Source organism: Scedosporium apiospermum (assembly GCF_000732125.1).
Source record: "Scedosporium apiospermum strain IHEM 14462 chromosome Unknown SEQ_SAPIO_0121, whole genome shotgun sequence".
Classification (NCBI taxonomy): domain Eukaryota; kingdom Fungi; phylum Ascomycota; class Sordariomycetes; order Microascales; family Microascaceae; genus Scedosporium; species Scedosporium apiospermum.
The window spans coordinates 376213-391845 of NW_015971822.1; the positions used below are offsets into that span (position 1 = coordinate 376213).

Genomic DNA, 15633 nt, shown 5'->3' on the forward strand with positions numbered 1-15633 from the left:
CTACTCACCGATCCCACTGGAGGACCTGACGACGATCACGAGTGCGCGAGACCCCTTTCTGCCTCTAGATATATAATACCTCACCCCCGATATACGCCATGGCTGAGTCTGTATCCGCAAAATCCGAACCAGGGACCCCGGGTCCCAAGTATCCCGCCCCGAAAGACAAGGTGTGCCAGTTTTGCGGCGTGGCCTTCACCTCGTCCTCGCTCGGAAGACATCTCGACCAGTTCATAAAAGACAAGAAACCGAAACCCCCAGACGATGTTCACGATGTTGAAGAGATTAGGAGGTTACGTGGGAATATCACTCGCCGTCAAGCACGGAATTCATTGCGGGCAAGGAGAGAAACGTTGACCCCTGCCGGCACGCCTAAGGCATCTGGACTTCGGGACTCATCCAATCAGACGATAAAGTCGTCCTTTTCTCCGAAGGACAGCAACGGATCCCTGAACGGATGGGACATGAATGGTGACGGTACAAATGGCGATTCTACGGCGAATGGCAGGAGATCCGGTAATCGAGCTGTAAGCCGGCACGCTCAAAAGGCCCAGTTCGATGCGAGGAATAAAATGGCAGAAGCCATGGATAGGGCGAAGGCGGCCGAGCTTGCGTTGACGGAACTGCTCGGTTCTCTCAGAGCCGCCAAGTAAGATCTCGAGGCATCTTATTAGCTGTGCTAAGTTTCTGGAACTAATCACAATGGGCTCTTGTAGGAACCAAATCGATGCCTCGTCCGTCCCTTTCGACTTCAACCCCCTGACCCTCGATTTCCCCGCCCTCACCTTGCAGTGCCTCCGTCCGCCCCCGACACTCTTCTCATCTACGCAGTACCCTTCACCCACCTCGTGGTCCATACAAGCTCCCGGTCACAGAGAATTCGAAGCCCTCAAATCATTCTTCCGAGAAGAGTTCAAAGTCTGGAGGATAAAATGTGCGGCGGCAACAACAACCATTACAGAAGAGAACCGATTACTACCCAGGTCGCCGCTCCATGATGCCAAGGCGGAGATAAGTAAAGTCGAGGAGCGCTGCGCGGAGCTCGAATCCCAGATCCAAGACCACCTTCAGTCGTCATATACCGTTTGGGAGAAACTGCCCGCACAGAGGAAAGACGAGCTTTGGCTCCTGGAGATGGCTAGAAGTGTTGGCAGCAGACATAAAGAGCTGGAGACCCTGCGAGAGGAACGCCAAACTATGCTGCAGAGAATATCCCACCTGGAGTCCCAGGTGGATCAGCTAAACCAATCACAACAGCCCAAGGAATTCAAGGTCCGGTCACCACAGACAATCCCCATTGACCCAAGGGCCCTGAACTACTTTTTGGAAGCGAGTGTAAATGGTATCAAGAGCGTGGGCATGAAGCTGGAGGATCGCCACGCGGATTTGAATACCCTTATTTCTCGAGCGATCGATCGATGGAAGACTGTAGTTGTCTCCCAGCGCTTGTCTGACAACAGCCTGGACGGCCAGAGACCGCTGCCAGAGACGGTGGCGCCCACTCCGGCACGAGGCACGCTTCAGGCGAAAGCCCAGCCGAATCAGTCCAGATCCGCGGTCACGCAAGAGAATGCCCAGCAGTCCCCACCGAAACAGCAGCAGCAGCAGCAGCAACAACAGCAGTCCTTGAAGCGACAATCGACGAGTACAACGGAACCCTTGGCCGAGAGCAAATCTGCGGAACCCGAAAGGACTGCGGACTCTACTCCGGATGATTCTGACGCTGACGGTGATGCTGATGGCGATGTTGATATCGAGAACCACATGGATGCCGATGCTGATGTGGACGCCGACGCTGATGTCGATGTAGATGTGGACGTCGATGGTGATGCTGACGCTGATGTCGACGGTGACGGTGATGCCGATGCCGATGCCGAGATGGAGGATGATGTTAGTTTCTCAATAATGCCGTCGGCTCAGCAGATGCAGGCTCAGCAACAGCAGCATCATCAACAGCAGCAGCAGCAACAACAACAACAACAACAACAGCAGCAGCAGCAACAGCAACAGCAACAGCAGATGCAACAACTGCAGCAGCACGCCCAACACCACCACCAGCAGGATACCCTTCACGTTCCAAGAACAAGAGGTCATGTCCAGAGACCTCCCGAAGGAGCTTACATGATACGCCATACGGCGAGCATGCCCATTCCCCGGGGTGCTCTTACGGTAACACGATTTATCCCCAGCATGAGTGCTGCGTCCACCATGCATGGCAACAACACGATGACGATGCATGGAACCAACGGAGGAGACAGCATGTATATAGGATGAAGTGGTGAGGTTAGCACTTGACACATGACACTTTTGAGCGGCCCACGCGTTGAAGCTGCCGCTATCAGTCTGAAAACGGAAAAGAAAAACAGAAAACGGTGAAAGGAACATCTAATAATTTTTTTGGCTTGGCACAAACACAAACTTCGAATAAACTCGGAAGGACATGCAGAATGGGGGTGGGTACAAAATCAGATTTATTCTAATGGTCGAGGTTTAGGTACAGAGAAACTGGACTTCCGGTAATTGTATTACTAGTAGTTTTCCTGGTCAAAAGGATTCGAGGACTCGGTTTATGGACTTTGCTTTGGGTGTGTGTTTTGCATTTGATTTCCGTGAGTTCGTGACGTCGATTCATGCCGTGGACAGTTACAAGTCTTGAGAGGTCCTTTTAAGAGCTCTCTCAAAGGGTTTTCATACCCGCGGTTCACAAACTTTGTTTCTGGTCCCTTGTCAAGTCCTTGGACGCTTGTCAGTATCAAACGGGGGCATTCCCCATTCCACATTCTTGGCAGGAGGTGGCAGGATGTCTCCCGAGGGCGGCGCTAGCCGAGCACTGCGGAACCGAAGTTAAAACTTGACAAGGATCGACATGGCCGCGGGTTTCGGCTGGTTGTTGGAGTTGGTCTCGTGGGCTTTGCTCAATGGTTGCGAATGTTTGGTGAAGTTGTTGTCCAGGTGAGCTTGTGCAGCTTGCCTTGAGACAGCGAGCGAGAGGCTAATCCACGCGTTGAATCAATCCCACTCAATCAGCTAAGAGGACGCGGGGTTGTCAACCCAGGATCCAAGAAGCTGGGCGAAGATTGAGCTCCTGCAGTCATTGCAGGACGCCAGGTCTCAGTTAGGTCTCATCCTCAGCTCTAGAGTATGTTGCTTTTAACGTCCTGGAAGATTCCTCAATGGATATAGGAGCTTATCTAGACGGGGAGTGATCAGTGTCACATGGATCCCCTGGAACCTCTTGCGGGGAGCTCTTGGGCGCGGCTCGGCTATCGGATACAGAGATCAATTAACGAGATCCTCCGGTGATATCAATGATTTAGTAAAAAGTCCTAAAGACTTTGGTCATACTCGGCCACGCAATGATCAATCGAAATGGGAAACGCAAGGTCGATCGAAACTTGCATTTACTTTGACGCAACTCCGAAGCGCTCGAGCAGCAGCACTTTCAACGACGAAGGATGAAGGTACCGCCACCACCACGAACCGAAGCTTCTTCAAGTTACTTCTTGCCTTCGCTGCTTCTCCGGACCGTTTTGCGCCCTTTCGGTACATTAAATCAATTGTAGCGTCTACTTTCCAGTCTTCTGAGAGGTACACCAGAGCCAAACACGCGCGTGACTCAGAACTTTGTACACGATACCTCTCCAACGCGCTTTCCGTCCGTTGCCACCGACGTAGCAATACCAGATGACGGAAGCCTCACCCTCCCTCCCACTTTCCCACCTTCGAACATCCATGCTCACTGCTCACGGTTGACTCGTCCGCCTCCGCCAGCAACCGCAATGCAATGAACCTTCGTTTCTATTAGTAGCAGCATTAGCAATTAGCAATCCTCAATGTTCATCACAAAATTCCTCAGCTTTTTTTGCACAAAAAGCCAAGTCCGTTTGTCTTTTCGGCTCCTTCGCTCGTGCTGCCTAGCGTCGGGGAATCCAACTAAACAGCATTTTAACCCCCAACCTTTTCCCCGGGGGGGCTCATCTCTTTTTGTTGTTGTGTGAAAACTCTCGTACTTCTCTTACCTTCTTCTCAATTTCCCAAAACCTCTTTCCTTTTCTTTTTCTACAACTCTCAAATCCATCGTCTCTCCCTATCTCACCCTCACCCTCACCCTCACCCTCTCTCACCAACCCGAGTCTTGCCAGCCAGGTCCGAGTTATCTTCGCCAACAGCCGGACAGCGCCGCCACGGCCCCTCATTTGCCCCTCTGAATCCCCCTCGTACAGGTCAAATTGCCGATCAACGGGCATTCGCTCATTGAAAGTAGTTCAGAACAACCCCTTCTGTACAACCAACTCCCTCTCTTTTCTCGTGAAACCGCCCGACCTTGCCTCGGCCCATTCTTTTTTTTTTTTTTTTTTCTTTTTTTTTTCTTTCGCAGGAGATCCCAGTTCTCCTTGCGCCCTGTTTTATTTTAGATCTACGTCACCAGCTATTGGAACGCCTTTCATATCGCAATACCCGACGAAGAGGGGAGGGCTAAAAGAGAAAATAAAAACTCCAGAGAAAACAATAACCAACAGCGATGGCGCAAACGACGACAGACCACAACGGACAAGTACCGACGACCGACATGACTCTCGAAACATATCAATTCCCGTCCGATCGGATACGGAGGCAATTGAAGGAACCAAACAAGACCCCGTTGATATTGGTGGCCTGCGGCTCCTGTACGTTGGTTGTGTACTCGCTCCGATTCCCGATAGAGGGCGGGTGCTTTCCCCCTCCCCCCTCACCCAAGTCCCGCTCGTTCCTGTGTCCTGGAACCCCTCTTGTACCCCCCACCACCGTACGCACCGGGTTGACGACACTGCATGCATGCTTTTGGGGCGTCCCCCGGGCATATTCGAAAGCGTCCCTTTTACTTTGTGCTGACCGAAGTGGTGGCGTGTCTTGAAATGTAGTTTCTCCGATTACCTTTTTACATCTGCGGATGTTTCCTATGGCTGCGGATTATTGCAGGCATTCGAATAGCCCTTATGAGGTTGTTGGCGGGTAGGTGTTGTCGCTTGTTGTTTCTTTTTCCCTGGATGAGCCTTTTGTAGCTCTGAAGCTCTTTGATACCTTTATTTTGCTTTGGTCGTATGATGGGAGGTGTTTGTGTTTGTGAATGGTTGCTAATTTCTATGTCGGTGCAGCTACCTATCACCAGTATCGGATGGATACAAGGTATGTGAAAGCTAGCTCTAAAACTCGGAAACAGATGAACATGGTCTACGACCCTATGACACCTTCTCCTCTAGCCTGGTCATCTGTGAACGGGCCATTCGAAGGTCTGTGAGGATCAAGGGATGGATCGGGCTAACATACAACCTTGCCGGATTTAGAAAGCTGGACTCGCCCCCGGATGCCACCGGGTGCGGATGTGCCAACTCGCCGTCGAACACTCTCCGATGATCATGGTTGATCCCTACGAGGCTCTCAGCGTGCGTTCCCCTACCTTATCTACCACGGGAGCTCGGCGCGTTCTAACTAAAAGGGACCCGAGATATAGAGTGATTTCATTCCCACAGCCAAGGTCCTTGACCACTTCGAGACGGAAATAAACCGAGCGATCCCGGACGGCATTCTCTCGGCGGATGGAAAGGAGAGGCTGAAGCCCAGGATCGCACTCCTTGCGGGCGCCGATCTTATCCAGACGATGAGCCAGCCCGAAGTTTGGAGCCGAGATGACCTCGAGCATATCCTCGGCCGATTCGGAGCCTTCATCATTGAGAGGGCCGGAACCGATATCCACCAGGCGCTGTCCAGCCTTCAGCCCTGGAGGGAGAATATCCATGTTATTCAACAGGTGTTCCAGAATAACATGAGCAGTACGCAGATTCGCTTGCACATTAAGCGTGATATGAGCGTTCGCTACCGTACGTGGACCTCTCTCGTATTCTCTCTGCCTAGTTATTTTCTCACATTTCGCTTGCCCTTTTTGCTAACATTACTCCTAAATAGTCATCCCTGACCCTGTTATCGACTACATCGAAAAGACCGGTCTTTACCAGGAGAGGCAGCCATCACCTGCGGCGAGCATTGCGGGATCCTCCGGCAGCCAATAGGTCGCATTGCCTAGATTACCATAGAGACATTATTGGGCGAATGTTATTGTCTCTTGTTCCTTTCTGTTTATGTCATTCTGCGGTTGGCCTTTATGATTTTTCTTTTCTTTTCTATTTTTCGGTGTTCTTTGGGAAGCGGGAGAAGCCATTATGAGAGACTCTACCGTCATTACCGCGGCTATTTGCAAAACGTCACTGTTTTCGAGAAGAGATGGGGCAGGGCGACTAGAGGGTTTTTAGACCATGGAGGGAGCAACCAGTCTATTGTTGAAGCGCTATTTTAAAGAGAGGGGGGTCCCTAGTGCTTTTTTTTTGTTTTTCTTTGCAGACACTCGGCTTCAATCTGGGTCGGTCACTGTTTTTAAGTTGGACACGAACCAGTCTGTGTCTATCTGGCGTTGGAATCAGGGAATATATCTGGCATTCAATATTTACGTTTTGGGAACGACTCCGTCCGTCTCCAGATCATCTCATCTAGCCTCATCTCGCTTCTGAATTCCCTTTCTCGTATCTGACGTGGAAGCACACGACATCCTGAACGGCTCCTGATTGCGAGGGAGTCATAATCGCAATTGAGGTCCTTTGTAGACTGTACAGAGGAGCTATGAAATACAATGTAAAAATACAAGTCCAATTCAAGTTTGTTGCGGAGTACAAGGTACATCCGAATTCAATTCCTTCCAAAAGACTGAGTCACTCAGTGACTTGCGAAGTAGCCAAAGTTACTTCGTACGACCCCTCCTCCCAAGAAAAAAAAAGAAAGCCCCGCCGCACACTCACTTTATCTATCGATAGTAATTCTGCCCCACGTTCTGGTATCATATTCTCGCTTTGCCGGAAAACGGAAAAATCTAGAGCAACGGGAAGCCTCTATAAACGCGGGAACAAACTCGTTGTTTTTGTTCCATTTTGTTTCCATCTGGAATTTGATCTTTGGGCCAATTCTCTACGATTGCCATTGAGCCCCTACGAACACCAACACACCAACCTCACGATCTCTAGCACTCCATCGTACATCAAAATCGAACGTAACCATGGCCGACGCGATCCCCGCCCCGCCGACCGAACAGGTCGCCAACCTACAACTGGACGAAGTAACCGGCGAGATGGTATCCAAGACGGAGCTCAAGAAGCGCATCAAGGCGCGACAGCGCGAGGCCGAAAAGGCCAAGAAGGCAGCCAACGCGCCTGCGCAACCCGCAGCGAAGAAGCAGGCGTCCGCTGGCGCCGCCGCGAGCGCCGAGGCGGCTGAGAAGGAGCTGACGCCGAACCAGTACTTCGAGATTCGAAGCCGCAACATCAACAAGCTGCGGGAGACCAAGAACCCGAACCCGTACCCGCACAAGTTCCACGTGACGTATGATCTGGCTAAGTTTGCTGAGGAGTTTGGGTATCTTAAGAGCGGGGAGACGGCGAGGGATAAGGTGATTCAGGTTGGTGCGAGGGTTTTCACCAAGAGGTCTTCGGGGTCGAAGTTGTTTTTTTATGATGTGAGGAATGAGGGGGTTAAGGTGCAGGTTATGTGTCAGGCGCAGGAAGCCAAGGAGGGGGGTGTTCCGTTTGAGGCGCAGCATGAGCATTTGAGGAGAGGCGATATTATTGGTATCGTCGGTTTCCCTGGACGGTAAGTGTAGAGGATGGTTGAAGCTATCAATGGCTGGAAGCTGGGTTGCTGATGTAGGGCGCATCTAGGACTGCCCCCAAGTCGAGGCTTGCCAAGGGTGAGGAGGGAGAGCTCTCTATCTTTGCTACCGAGGTCGTCCTCCTTACGCCGTGTTTGCACGCCATTCCCGATGAGCACTACGGCTTCAAGAACCATGAAGAGCGCCACCGCAAGCGGTATCTTGATCTCATCATGAACGATTCCACACGCAAGACCATTATCACCAGGGCCAAGTGAGTTTCTCGCCTCCCGCACCCCCAAGTCGCGCTTTGCTAATACGTCGAGATTTCAAGGATCATTACCTACATTCGTCGATTCTTCGAGGACCGCGACTTCGTCGAGGTTGAGACCCCTGTCCTCAACGCCATTGCTGGCGGCGCTACGGCCAAGCCCTTCGAGACGCATCACAACGATCTTGATATGCAGATGTACATGCGTATCGCTCCTGAGTTGTACCTTAAGATGCTCGTCGTTGGTGGTCTCAACAAGGTGTTTGAGATTGGCAAGCAGTTCCGAAATGAGGGCATTGACTGTAAGTTCTTGGGGAGTGGTCTGCGTAGATTGGAGGGTTTTGGCGTGCTTTTGGTGCTAAATATGTGAACTCAGTGACCCATAACCCCGAATTCACCAGTGTTGAATACTACGAGGCTTTTGCCGATTTCCACGATGGTAAGCTCGATCTCGATTTCATTTCGAACTAGGACTAGGGCCAACTAAAATTTCCTTAAGTCGCCAAGAGGACTGAGGAGCTGCTCTCTGGTCTCGTCAAGGCCGTCACCGGCAGCTACATCACCCGCTTCACCAACCAGCAGGGCAAGGAGTTCGAGATCAACTGGGAGGCGCCCTGGCCCCGTCTCGACATGATTCCCGAGTAAGACCGATCCCCCCATCAATGAAGTGTGTAACAATAAGCTAATCCTCCCTAAAAGGCTTGAGAAGGCGACCGGAGAGAAGTTCCCTCCTGGCGACCAGCTTCACACTGAAGAGACCAATGCCTTCTTGCAGAAGGTGCTCAAGAAGATGAACGTCGAGTGCACGCCGCCCCTTACCAATTCGCGAATGATTGACACGCTGGTTGGAGAGTATCTCGAGTCTCAGTGCATATCGCCTAGTAAGACCATAACCTAAGGCATTGCCTCTTGGGGTCTTCTTCTTCTAACCTAATTCACAGCCTTCATCATGGGCCATCCCCAGGTCATGTCTCCGTTGGCCAAGTATCACCGCGATCGTAAGTTTGGCTGTTGTGAAGTTTCACCGCGAACCTTATACAAGTATACCTGACCTGTGACAACTTTAGAGCCCGGTCTTTGCGAGCGAGCCGAAGTGTTTGTGGCCACCAAGGAGATTGCCAACTTCTGTATGTGCTCCAGACCACGAGCTGCAAGCTCGTGTCCACCAGCCCCTTGTCCAATTCTGACTCCTTGTGATAGACACCGAGTTGAACGATCCTTTCGACCAGAGGTTGCGATTCGAGGAGCAGGCTCGTCAGAAGGCCGCCGGTGACGACGAGGCTACGCTCATCGACGAGAACTTCTGCACATCCCTAGAAGTAAGCCGTTCAAACCAATCTTCCAAATGACGTCAATGGTTTCCGTAACTAACACCGCGATTCTCTCTAGTACGGTCTGCCTCCTACCGGGTATGCATATCATTTTCTTACTAACTACACACTGGGGGCTGCTACTAACGTCACTCTTTAGTGGATGGGGTCTTGGAGTTGACCGACTCGTCATGTTCTTGACCAACAATGTATGGCTCTTTTCCCGTTCCCCAAACCACCATCCTCCCTTTCCCGAAAGATGAGATTTTAACTTATATAAACGTAGTACTCCATCCGCGAGGTCATCGCCTTCCCTTTCATGAAGGAGGAGCAGAAGAGGGAGGAGAAGAAGCTCGCCGCGGAAGTGGTCGGCGTCGAACCCGTTCCCATCGAGGAAGTCCGTAAGTACAACTCCTTGACCACCTCCCCCAACACCCTTTCTTCCGGCATTGGTCTGGTTTCTCACTTTTTCGGCAGCTCGCAAGTAGCTTGGCTAGCGAAAACTCGAACCTTTGGACAGCGGATTCCGGGGTATTTTCGGGGCATTTTAGACTTGGCGGGTTATTCCTAGATAGAGCCTCACTTGAGTGAGAAAAAAGAGGATCAGAGAAATGGAATAAGAAAGGTCTCTTTGTAGAAGGGTGGCCTAGTTTCTATTTTTCGTTATGATACATTGGGTTTTGAAACAAGAGAGTGAGCCGGAAAAGACCCGAAAAGAAAAAAAGAACAATAAAAAGAGTGGCGAACCGTGACTTTTATGTACACACTACACTTCCCCTGCTCAGCTGGCCCTCCTTTATACCCCCTGTCTTTTTCTTGTCATGATATACAAATGGCTCTATTTGCTATAAATAATACATACGTAGCCCTCGAGCTACGCAGAAAAGTGGGGAGATGTAGTGAGAGCGCCGGAGAGGATTGAATATTTTCTTTCCCCGACTCTCATCAATGTTTCACCGTTTTATGTTTTAGTGGGCAGCCTTCTTAGCGGTGGTCGAGGCGCCAGAAGACTTAGCAGCAATCTGGACCCTCCTGTTTAGGGTAGCCAAAAGATGCTTGGGAATGCGCAGCCTGTGTCCGAGGACGAGAGAACCAGTAAGAACGGCGAGGGCACCAGCCTGGTGGAGGGCAGCCAGGGACAAGGGAACCATGTAGATCAGCGTAGAGATGCCGAGGGCGACCTGCACGAGGGTAAGGTGAAGGAGGCCGTTAACGCCCTTCTTAGCATTTCGGGGGATGGCTGCTGCTACCTGGCCGCGGCGGGCGTACAGGAATAGGGAGAGGACGGAGAAGAAGGTGGTAGTGGCGAGGATGCGGTGGTCGAGCTGGACGGTGCTGGGGTTCTCGAGCATGTTGCGCCACCAGAGATCAGAGCGGTCGGTCTTACGCGAATAGTGGTCGTCCCAGAGCTCGGCGGCAGGAGGCGTGAGGCCAAGGCCCATCATGGGGAACTCGTTGTAGATGAGGCCTGCATCGAGACCGGCAACGAGAGCGCCGGAGAGCGCGGTGGTGAAGACGAGGATGGTGAGGCCGGCGACGGAGCGGCGGAGGGTCGTGAGGGCGGGGTTCTTCAGGGTCGAGACCATCTTAAGAGCACCGGCGGGGTCAGCGAGCAGACGGCGGGTGCGGAGGACGGTGAGGGCCGAGACGAGCATCCAGGAGTAGCACAGAATGGCGGTAGCGAGATGGGTGGTAAGGCGGTACTGCGAGACACGGGGGTGGGAGCCGGGCGCGAAGAGGTCATCCTTTAGGCCGGACTTGACCATCCACCAGCCGATGATGCCCTGGAAGCCGATCAGGGCGGAGATTCCGCCGATGTTGAGGGCCATGGGGAGGGAGACGCGGCGACGGGCGACGAAGTAGATAGCGGGGAGGACGAAGGTGACGCCGATGACGCGACCCCAGATGCGGTGGAACCATTCCATGAAGTAGATCTTCTTGAACTCCTCGAGGGTCATGTGCGGGTTGAGCAGATGGAATTCGGGGGAGGCGCGGTACTTGTCGAATTCGGATTGCCAGACTTCTTCATTTGCGGGAAACCTGCTACCAGTTACGGGGCGCCATTCGGTGATGCTCAAGCTAGCAAGAGTGAAAGAACAAGTCGTTAGCAAAGTCCAATTGGGGGAAGCACGGTAATAGGATAGAGATGATTGAGAAAGATGGGTGCTCAAACTTACCCAGATTCTGTCAAGCGAGTCAAGCCGCCAAAGACAACAATACCAAAAACACTAACAGCGGAACCGAGAAGCCAAAGACCTACGGCCTTAGACGTCGTAAACTCGGGCATCTTCTTCTTACTCGTCGCATCTTCGAAAGCCTCAGCATAAGCCTTGCTGCTTCCCTCCGACGCCGCCTTGATCTGCTCCGTGATAGTCGAGGCCGTAGTCTGGAGCCGGACCTGCTGCTGCACAGGGATAGCCCGGCTCTGTCGGACGGCATCAAGGACGCGGGAGGGACCGGCAGGTACGGATGCGCGCTGTAGGCATTGGCGACATATCGAAGAGGGAGCGGCTAGCCTCGTGGCTAGCCTTCGCGACACGGGCATTAGATATGCCATTGTCGTCGAACTGAAGGGGGTGTGTTGTGAGATGGGGAGGAGGGAAAGAAACGAGTGTCGTGAGAGATGGGAGATTGGAGATGGGCTGATTTCGAGCCCGTCTGCTCAAGACGCCATTTAGTTTGTGGTACGAGACGAGGTCGAAAATTTTGGAATAATTATTAATTCCTAAAATTCTTATTGGCTGCTGGATCCAGGCCAGGGGACAGTGTGGCCCAAGCTTTAGCCATCTGTGGCGTGTGTGACGAAGTAACATTGCACTGTCGAGGTACACTTCATTTGTACCTTGTACCAGGGAAACCCGAGTGCTCACCGCCCTGACCCCACGTCCGAAATGCACTGGCAGAAAAGGAAAGTTCCCAATCGAAAAAAAAAAAAAAAGCTAGCAAAAACGCACCGCCTTTAGACGCCAAAAACCTAGGAAGGAAAAATACCTGCAAATTGTCCACCAGAACAACACCACAATGGCAGGTCGACAAGCACACGGACGAGCGCCGACGGCGAAACCCCTTGGGAAACGCGCGGGGAAAATACAACAACAAAACCAAGGAAAGTCGAAGGCGAAACCAAAAGGAGGTTCCAAGACGAGAGCCCTCAACGCCTTTGAGATTGCTTCGGAGCAGTTTGCGGACGGCGAGAAGAAGAGGAGCGGCCGAAACCGGATCTTGGATATTGACGATGCGAGACCGAAGCACCGAAGGGATGCCGAGGAGGGTTCGGAAGGAGAAGATGAGGGGCCGAGGAGGAAACGAGCTAGGCCCAGCCGGCCCGCTCAGGAAGACTCCGATATTGAGGAGGGAAGCGACGATGAGGGGAATAGGTGGAGGCTAGGAGGACTGGCGGAGGATGATGAGGATTCGGAGATTGACAGTGATGAAGCGTTTGGCGAGAGTGACAATGAGACTTTTCAGGGCTATGCGTTCCGTGGAAGCAAGTCCAATCAGGAAAAAGATGTGCGTTTGTCTCCGTATTTCTCCATCCGTATTAACCTCAAAATGCTAACCATTCTTTCAGGGTGATGATTCTGACGGAGAAGACGACGACGAGTCTCTCGGCGAAGATGCCATCGACCTCGCCCAAGCTCTAGACATGGCCGAAGAGGAGTCTGGGGAGGACGAGGAAGAATCCGGTTCCGATGAATCAGATGAAGACGACAGCGATGCCGATTCGGAAGAAGATGACGGAACGGACTCCGATGACGACGGTGTCCAGGATCAAGATGCGCTCAAAAGCCTGGTAGCAGAATTCGCTGGCGTCGACGAAGACGAGGACGCAACCAAATCGACGAAGCCCAAAATCGGACTCAAGGACCTCGGGCTCTTCGGCATCAAAGACGCCAACATGAAGAAGTCTTTGAAACTCATGACGAAGGAAGAGAAGGAAACTAGGCCCGGTTTGAGCAAGAAGTTAGACGTTCCTCTACCAAAGCGCCAGCAGGACCGTATCGATCGAAAGGCTGCGTACGAGAAGACGACGGAGACCCTCGACCGGTGGACGGAGACCATCAAGCACAACAGACGTGCGGAGCATCTCGTGTTCCCTCTCCCCCAAGAACTACCCAATGCGGGTCTCGGCAACACGGAGATGCAACCGCTGAAACCTACCGACGCGAGGACCGAGCTTGAGAAGACCATGTTTTCTCTGCTGGACCAGAGCGGTCTGAGCCTGACCAAGGAGAAGAAGAAGAAGCCCTTGATTTCGGAAGAGGAGCACTTGCAGCTATCTAAGCAGGCTCGGCAGGAGCTACTAGCCGAGCGACGACTGGCGCGAGAGCTCCAATCTCGCGAGGCGAAGAAGATGGCGCGCCTAAAGAAGATCAAGAGCAAAGCCTACCACAGGATCCACAAGAGGCAAAAGCAAAAAGAAGAGATCGCCGCCAAGGAAGCCATGATTGAAGCCGGCGAGATCGATTCCGACGATGAAAGGGAAGAGCAGGATCGCAAGCGGGCCCTCGAGCGCGTGGGCGCCAGGCATAAGAATAGCAAGTGGGCCAAGTCCGGCTCGAAGGTCAAGAGGGCCGTGTGGGATGATGATTATCGAGCCGGGCTCGTGGATATGGCGCGACGGGATGAGGAGCTGCGGAAGAGGGTTGAAGGGCGCGGTGCTGGCGAAAACTCTGACGATGATGAGAGTGTCGAGTCCGGCAGTGACTCTGAGGATGACCGCGAGCGACTTCGGCGGGAACTTGAGAGGGCCGAGGCTTTCGATGATGGTGCTCCCGAGTCGAAGTTGATGCAGCTCAAGTTTATGAAGAGGGAAGAGGAGCGTCTCAGGCAAGCGAATGATGAGCTTGTGGCGCAGATTAAGAGGGACCTCGACTCGGATAATGACGGTGACGACGTTGAAGAGGAGGATCAGGGTGATGTTGGCCGAAGGAAGTATGGTATGGGAAATGCCATCTCCGCGACGGGACCACTCTCAGCTGCCGGCCAGAAGGCAAGCAAGAACAAGGCTAGGAGACAGCGGAAAGAGGAGGGCGGAGATGTCGACGCTATGGACGAAGATGGCGATGATGGAAATGATGCCGGCGTCACCCGAGACCGTCGATACATCGTCCAGACTGATTCGATCGCCGGAGCATGGTCAACCGCAGAACCTCGCCGCAAGTCCAAAAACAAGAAGAACGGCGAAGACGTGCATCCTAACGAGCCACTCGACCTCAACTCCTCAATCCTGCTCGCCGAAGGTGCCCCTAAGCCCAAGCCCAACACTAAGTCCACGAAGGTGAAGTCCCGCACGGAGAAGCCCGCCGTACAATTCCTCGAGGACGGCGAAGACGTCGATTCCGGCGATGACGGCGAGGACCTGAAACTTCCCTTCGCTATCCGCGATCAGGACCTGATCGCGCGAGCTTTCGCCGGCGACGACGTCGTCGCGCAGTTCGAGCAGGAAAAGGAAGAACTCGCCGAGGAGCAGGACGACAAGGTCATCGATAACACGCTGCCTGGATGGGGTAGCTGGGCGGGGGATGGGATCAGCAGCCGGGAGAAGAAGAGGAATAAGGGCCGGTTCCTTACCAAGATTGAGGGCGTGAAGAAGCAGGATCGGCAGGATGCCAAGTTGGATCGGGTTATTATTAACGAGAAGAAGATTAAAAAGGTGAGTTTATTATGTAGCTCTCTTGATATAGAGAGTTTCCCTTTCGTTGTCTATCTGGAGATAGACCCGCTAACCATCCCTCGTGTACAGAACGACAAGTACCTAGCAACACAGCTTCCTCACGAATTTGAGTCTAGGGATCAGTATGAAGGTACATTGAGGTTGCCGGTGGGAGCAGACTGGGTTACGAAGGAGACGTTCCAGACTGGAACTAAGCCTAGAGTTATCATTAAGCAGGGCATTATTGCGCCTATGTCACGACCTGTAATATAGATGAGATAGTCTGAGAAGCTGGCAGAGGGAAGAAGGATTGAAAATGACGAAATCTTTTAGAGTATGGCTATTACCACTTGCAACCTCGCCCCGGTCCTAGGGATCATCCCTCGGTCATTACCCAAGTCTGGAGTGGAGCCAAGAGGTTGCCGGGAATGACGCTCGTTTTCTCCAAGAGGGGCCCTGCATCCCTAAAGTGATTCCCAGGCTCATGTTTGCGTTCATATCGTCAGGGACAACTTCCTAGCTTGCATTGCGATTCAGAGTTCGACAATCAACAGGTGAATCGATTTAGCAGACTATAGACATCAAAGTGCCAAGGAATCAGCTTCCGAAGCGGAAATCCGATGCCGAGAGCTTACGCCAAGACCAAACTTTATACAGACGACAATCTTCGTCTTAAGAGCTAGAAAGCTCCCATGAGGCAATCCACACCGGCTTGATACCTCAAATA

The 15633-nt window shown here is 52.5% G+C and overlaps 5 protein-coding genes across 5 annotated transcripts; 4 read left to right on the plus strand and 1 right to left on the minus strand.

The window, feature by feature from the left end:
• Positions 1 to 98: 98 nt before the first annotated feature.
• SAPIO_CDS8173 (uncharacterized protein) lies at positions 99 to 2274 on the plus strand (the record flags this gene model as incomplete). Its single annotated transcript, XM_016789867.1, has 2 exons — positions 99 to 649; positions 717 to 2274. 2 exons carry the CDS (start codon positions 99 to 101, stop codon positions 2272 to 2274), a joined length of 2109 nt encoding a protein of 702 aa, XP_016640130.1.
• A 3122-nt stretch (positions 2275 to 5396) lies between these two features.
• SAPIO_CDS8174 (Nicotinamide-nucleotide adenylyltransferase) lies at positions 5397 to 6047 on the plus strand (the record flags this gene model as incomplete). Its single annotated transcript, XM_016789868.1, has 3 exons — positions 5397 to 5423; positions 5492 to 5858; positions 5944 to 6047. 3 exons carry the CDS (start codon positions 5397 to 5399, stop codon positions 6045 to 6047), a joined length of 498 nt encoding a protein of 165 aa, XP_016640131.1.
• Positions 6048 to 7081: 1034 nt separating this feature from the next.
• Positions 7082 to 9738, plus strand: SAPIO_CDS8175 (Asparagine--tRNA ligase; the record flags this gene model as incomplete). The annotated part of the gene is made up of 13 exons (XM_016789869.1): positions 7082 to 7671; positions 7740 to 7943; positions 8004 to 8242; positions 8317 to 8379; positions 8440 to 8581; positions 8640 to 8821; positions 8882 to 8938; positions 9008 to 9067; positions 9141 to 9259; positions 9330 to 9349; positions 9411 to 9459; positions 9537 to 9651; positions 9728 to 9738. 13 exons carry the CDS (start codon positions 7082 to 7084, stop codon positions 9736 to 9738), a joined length of 1851 nt encoding a protein of 616 aa, XP_016640132.1.
• Positions 9739 to 10218: 480 nt separating this feature from the next.
• SAPIO_CDS8176 (Cytochrome c oxidase assembly protein COX15) lies at positions 10219 to 11795 on the minus strand (the record flags this gene model as incomplete). The annotated part of the gene is made up of 2 exons (XM_016789870.1): positions 10219 to 11329; positions 11428 to 11795. 2 exons carry the CDS (start codon positions 11793 to 11795, stop codon positions 10219 to 10221), a joined length of 1479 nt encoding a protein of 492 aa, XP_016640133.1.
• A 476-nt stretch (positions 11796 to 12271) lies between these two features.
• On the plus strand, positions 12272 to 15179 carry SAPIO_CDS8177 (uncharacterized protein; the record flags this gene model as incomplete). Its single annotated transcript, XM_016789871.1, has 3 exons — positions 12272 to 12760; positions 12822 to 14906; positions 14997 to 15179. The coding sequence occupies 3 exons, from the start codon at positions 12272 to 12274 to the stop codon at positions 15177 to 15179; spliced, it is 2757 nt and encodes a 918-aa protein (XP_016640134.1).
• Between the last annotated feature and the right edge of the window lie 454 nt (positions 15180 to 15633).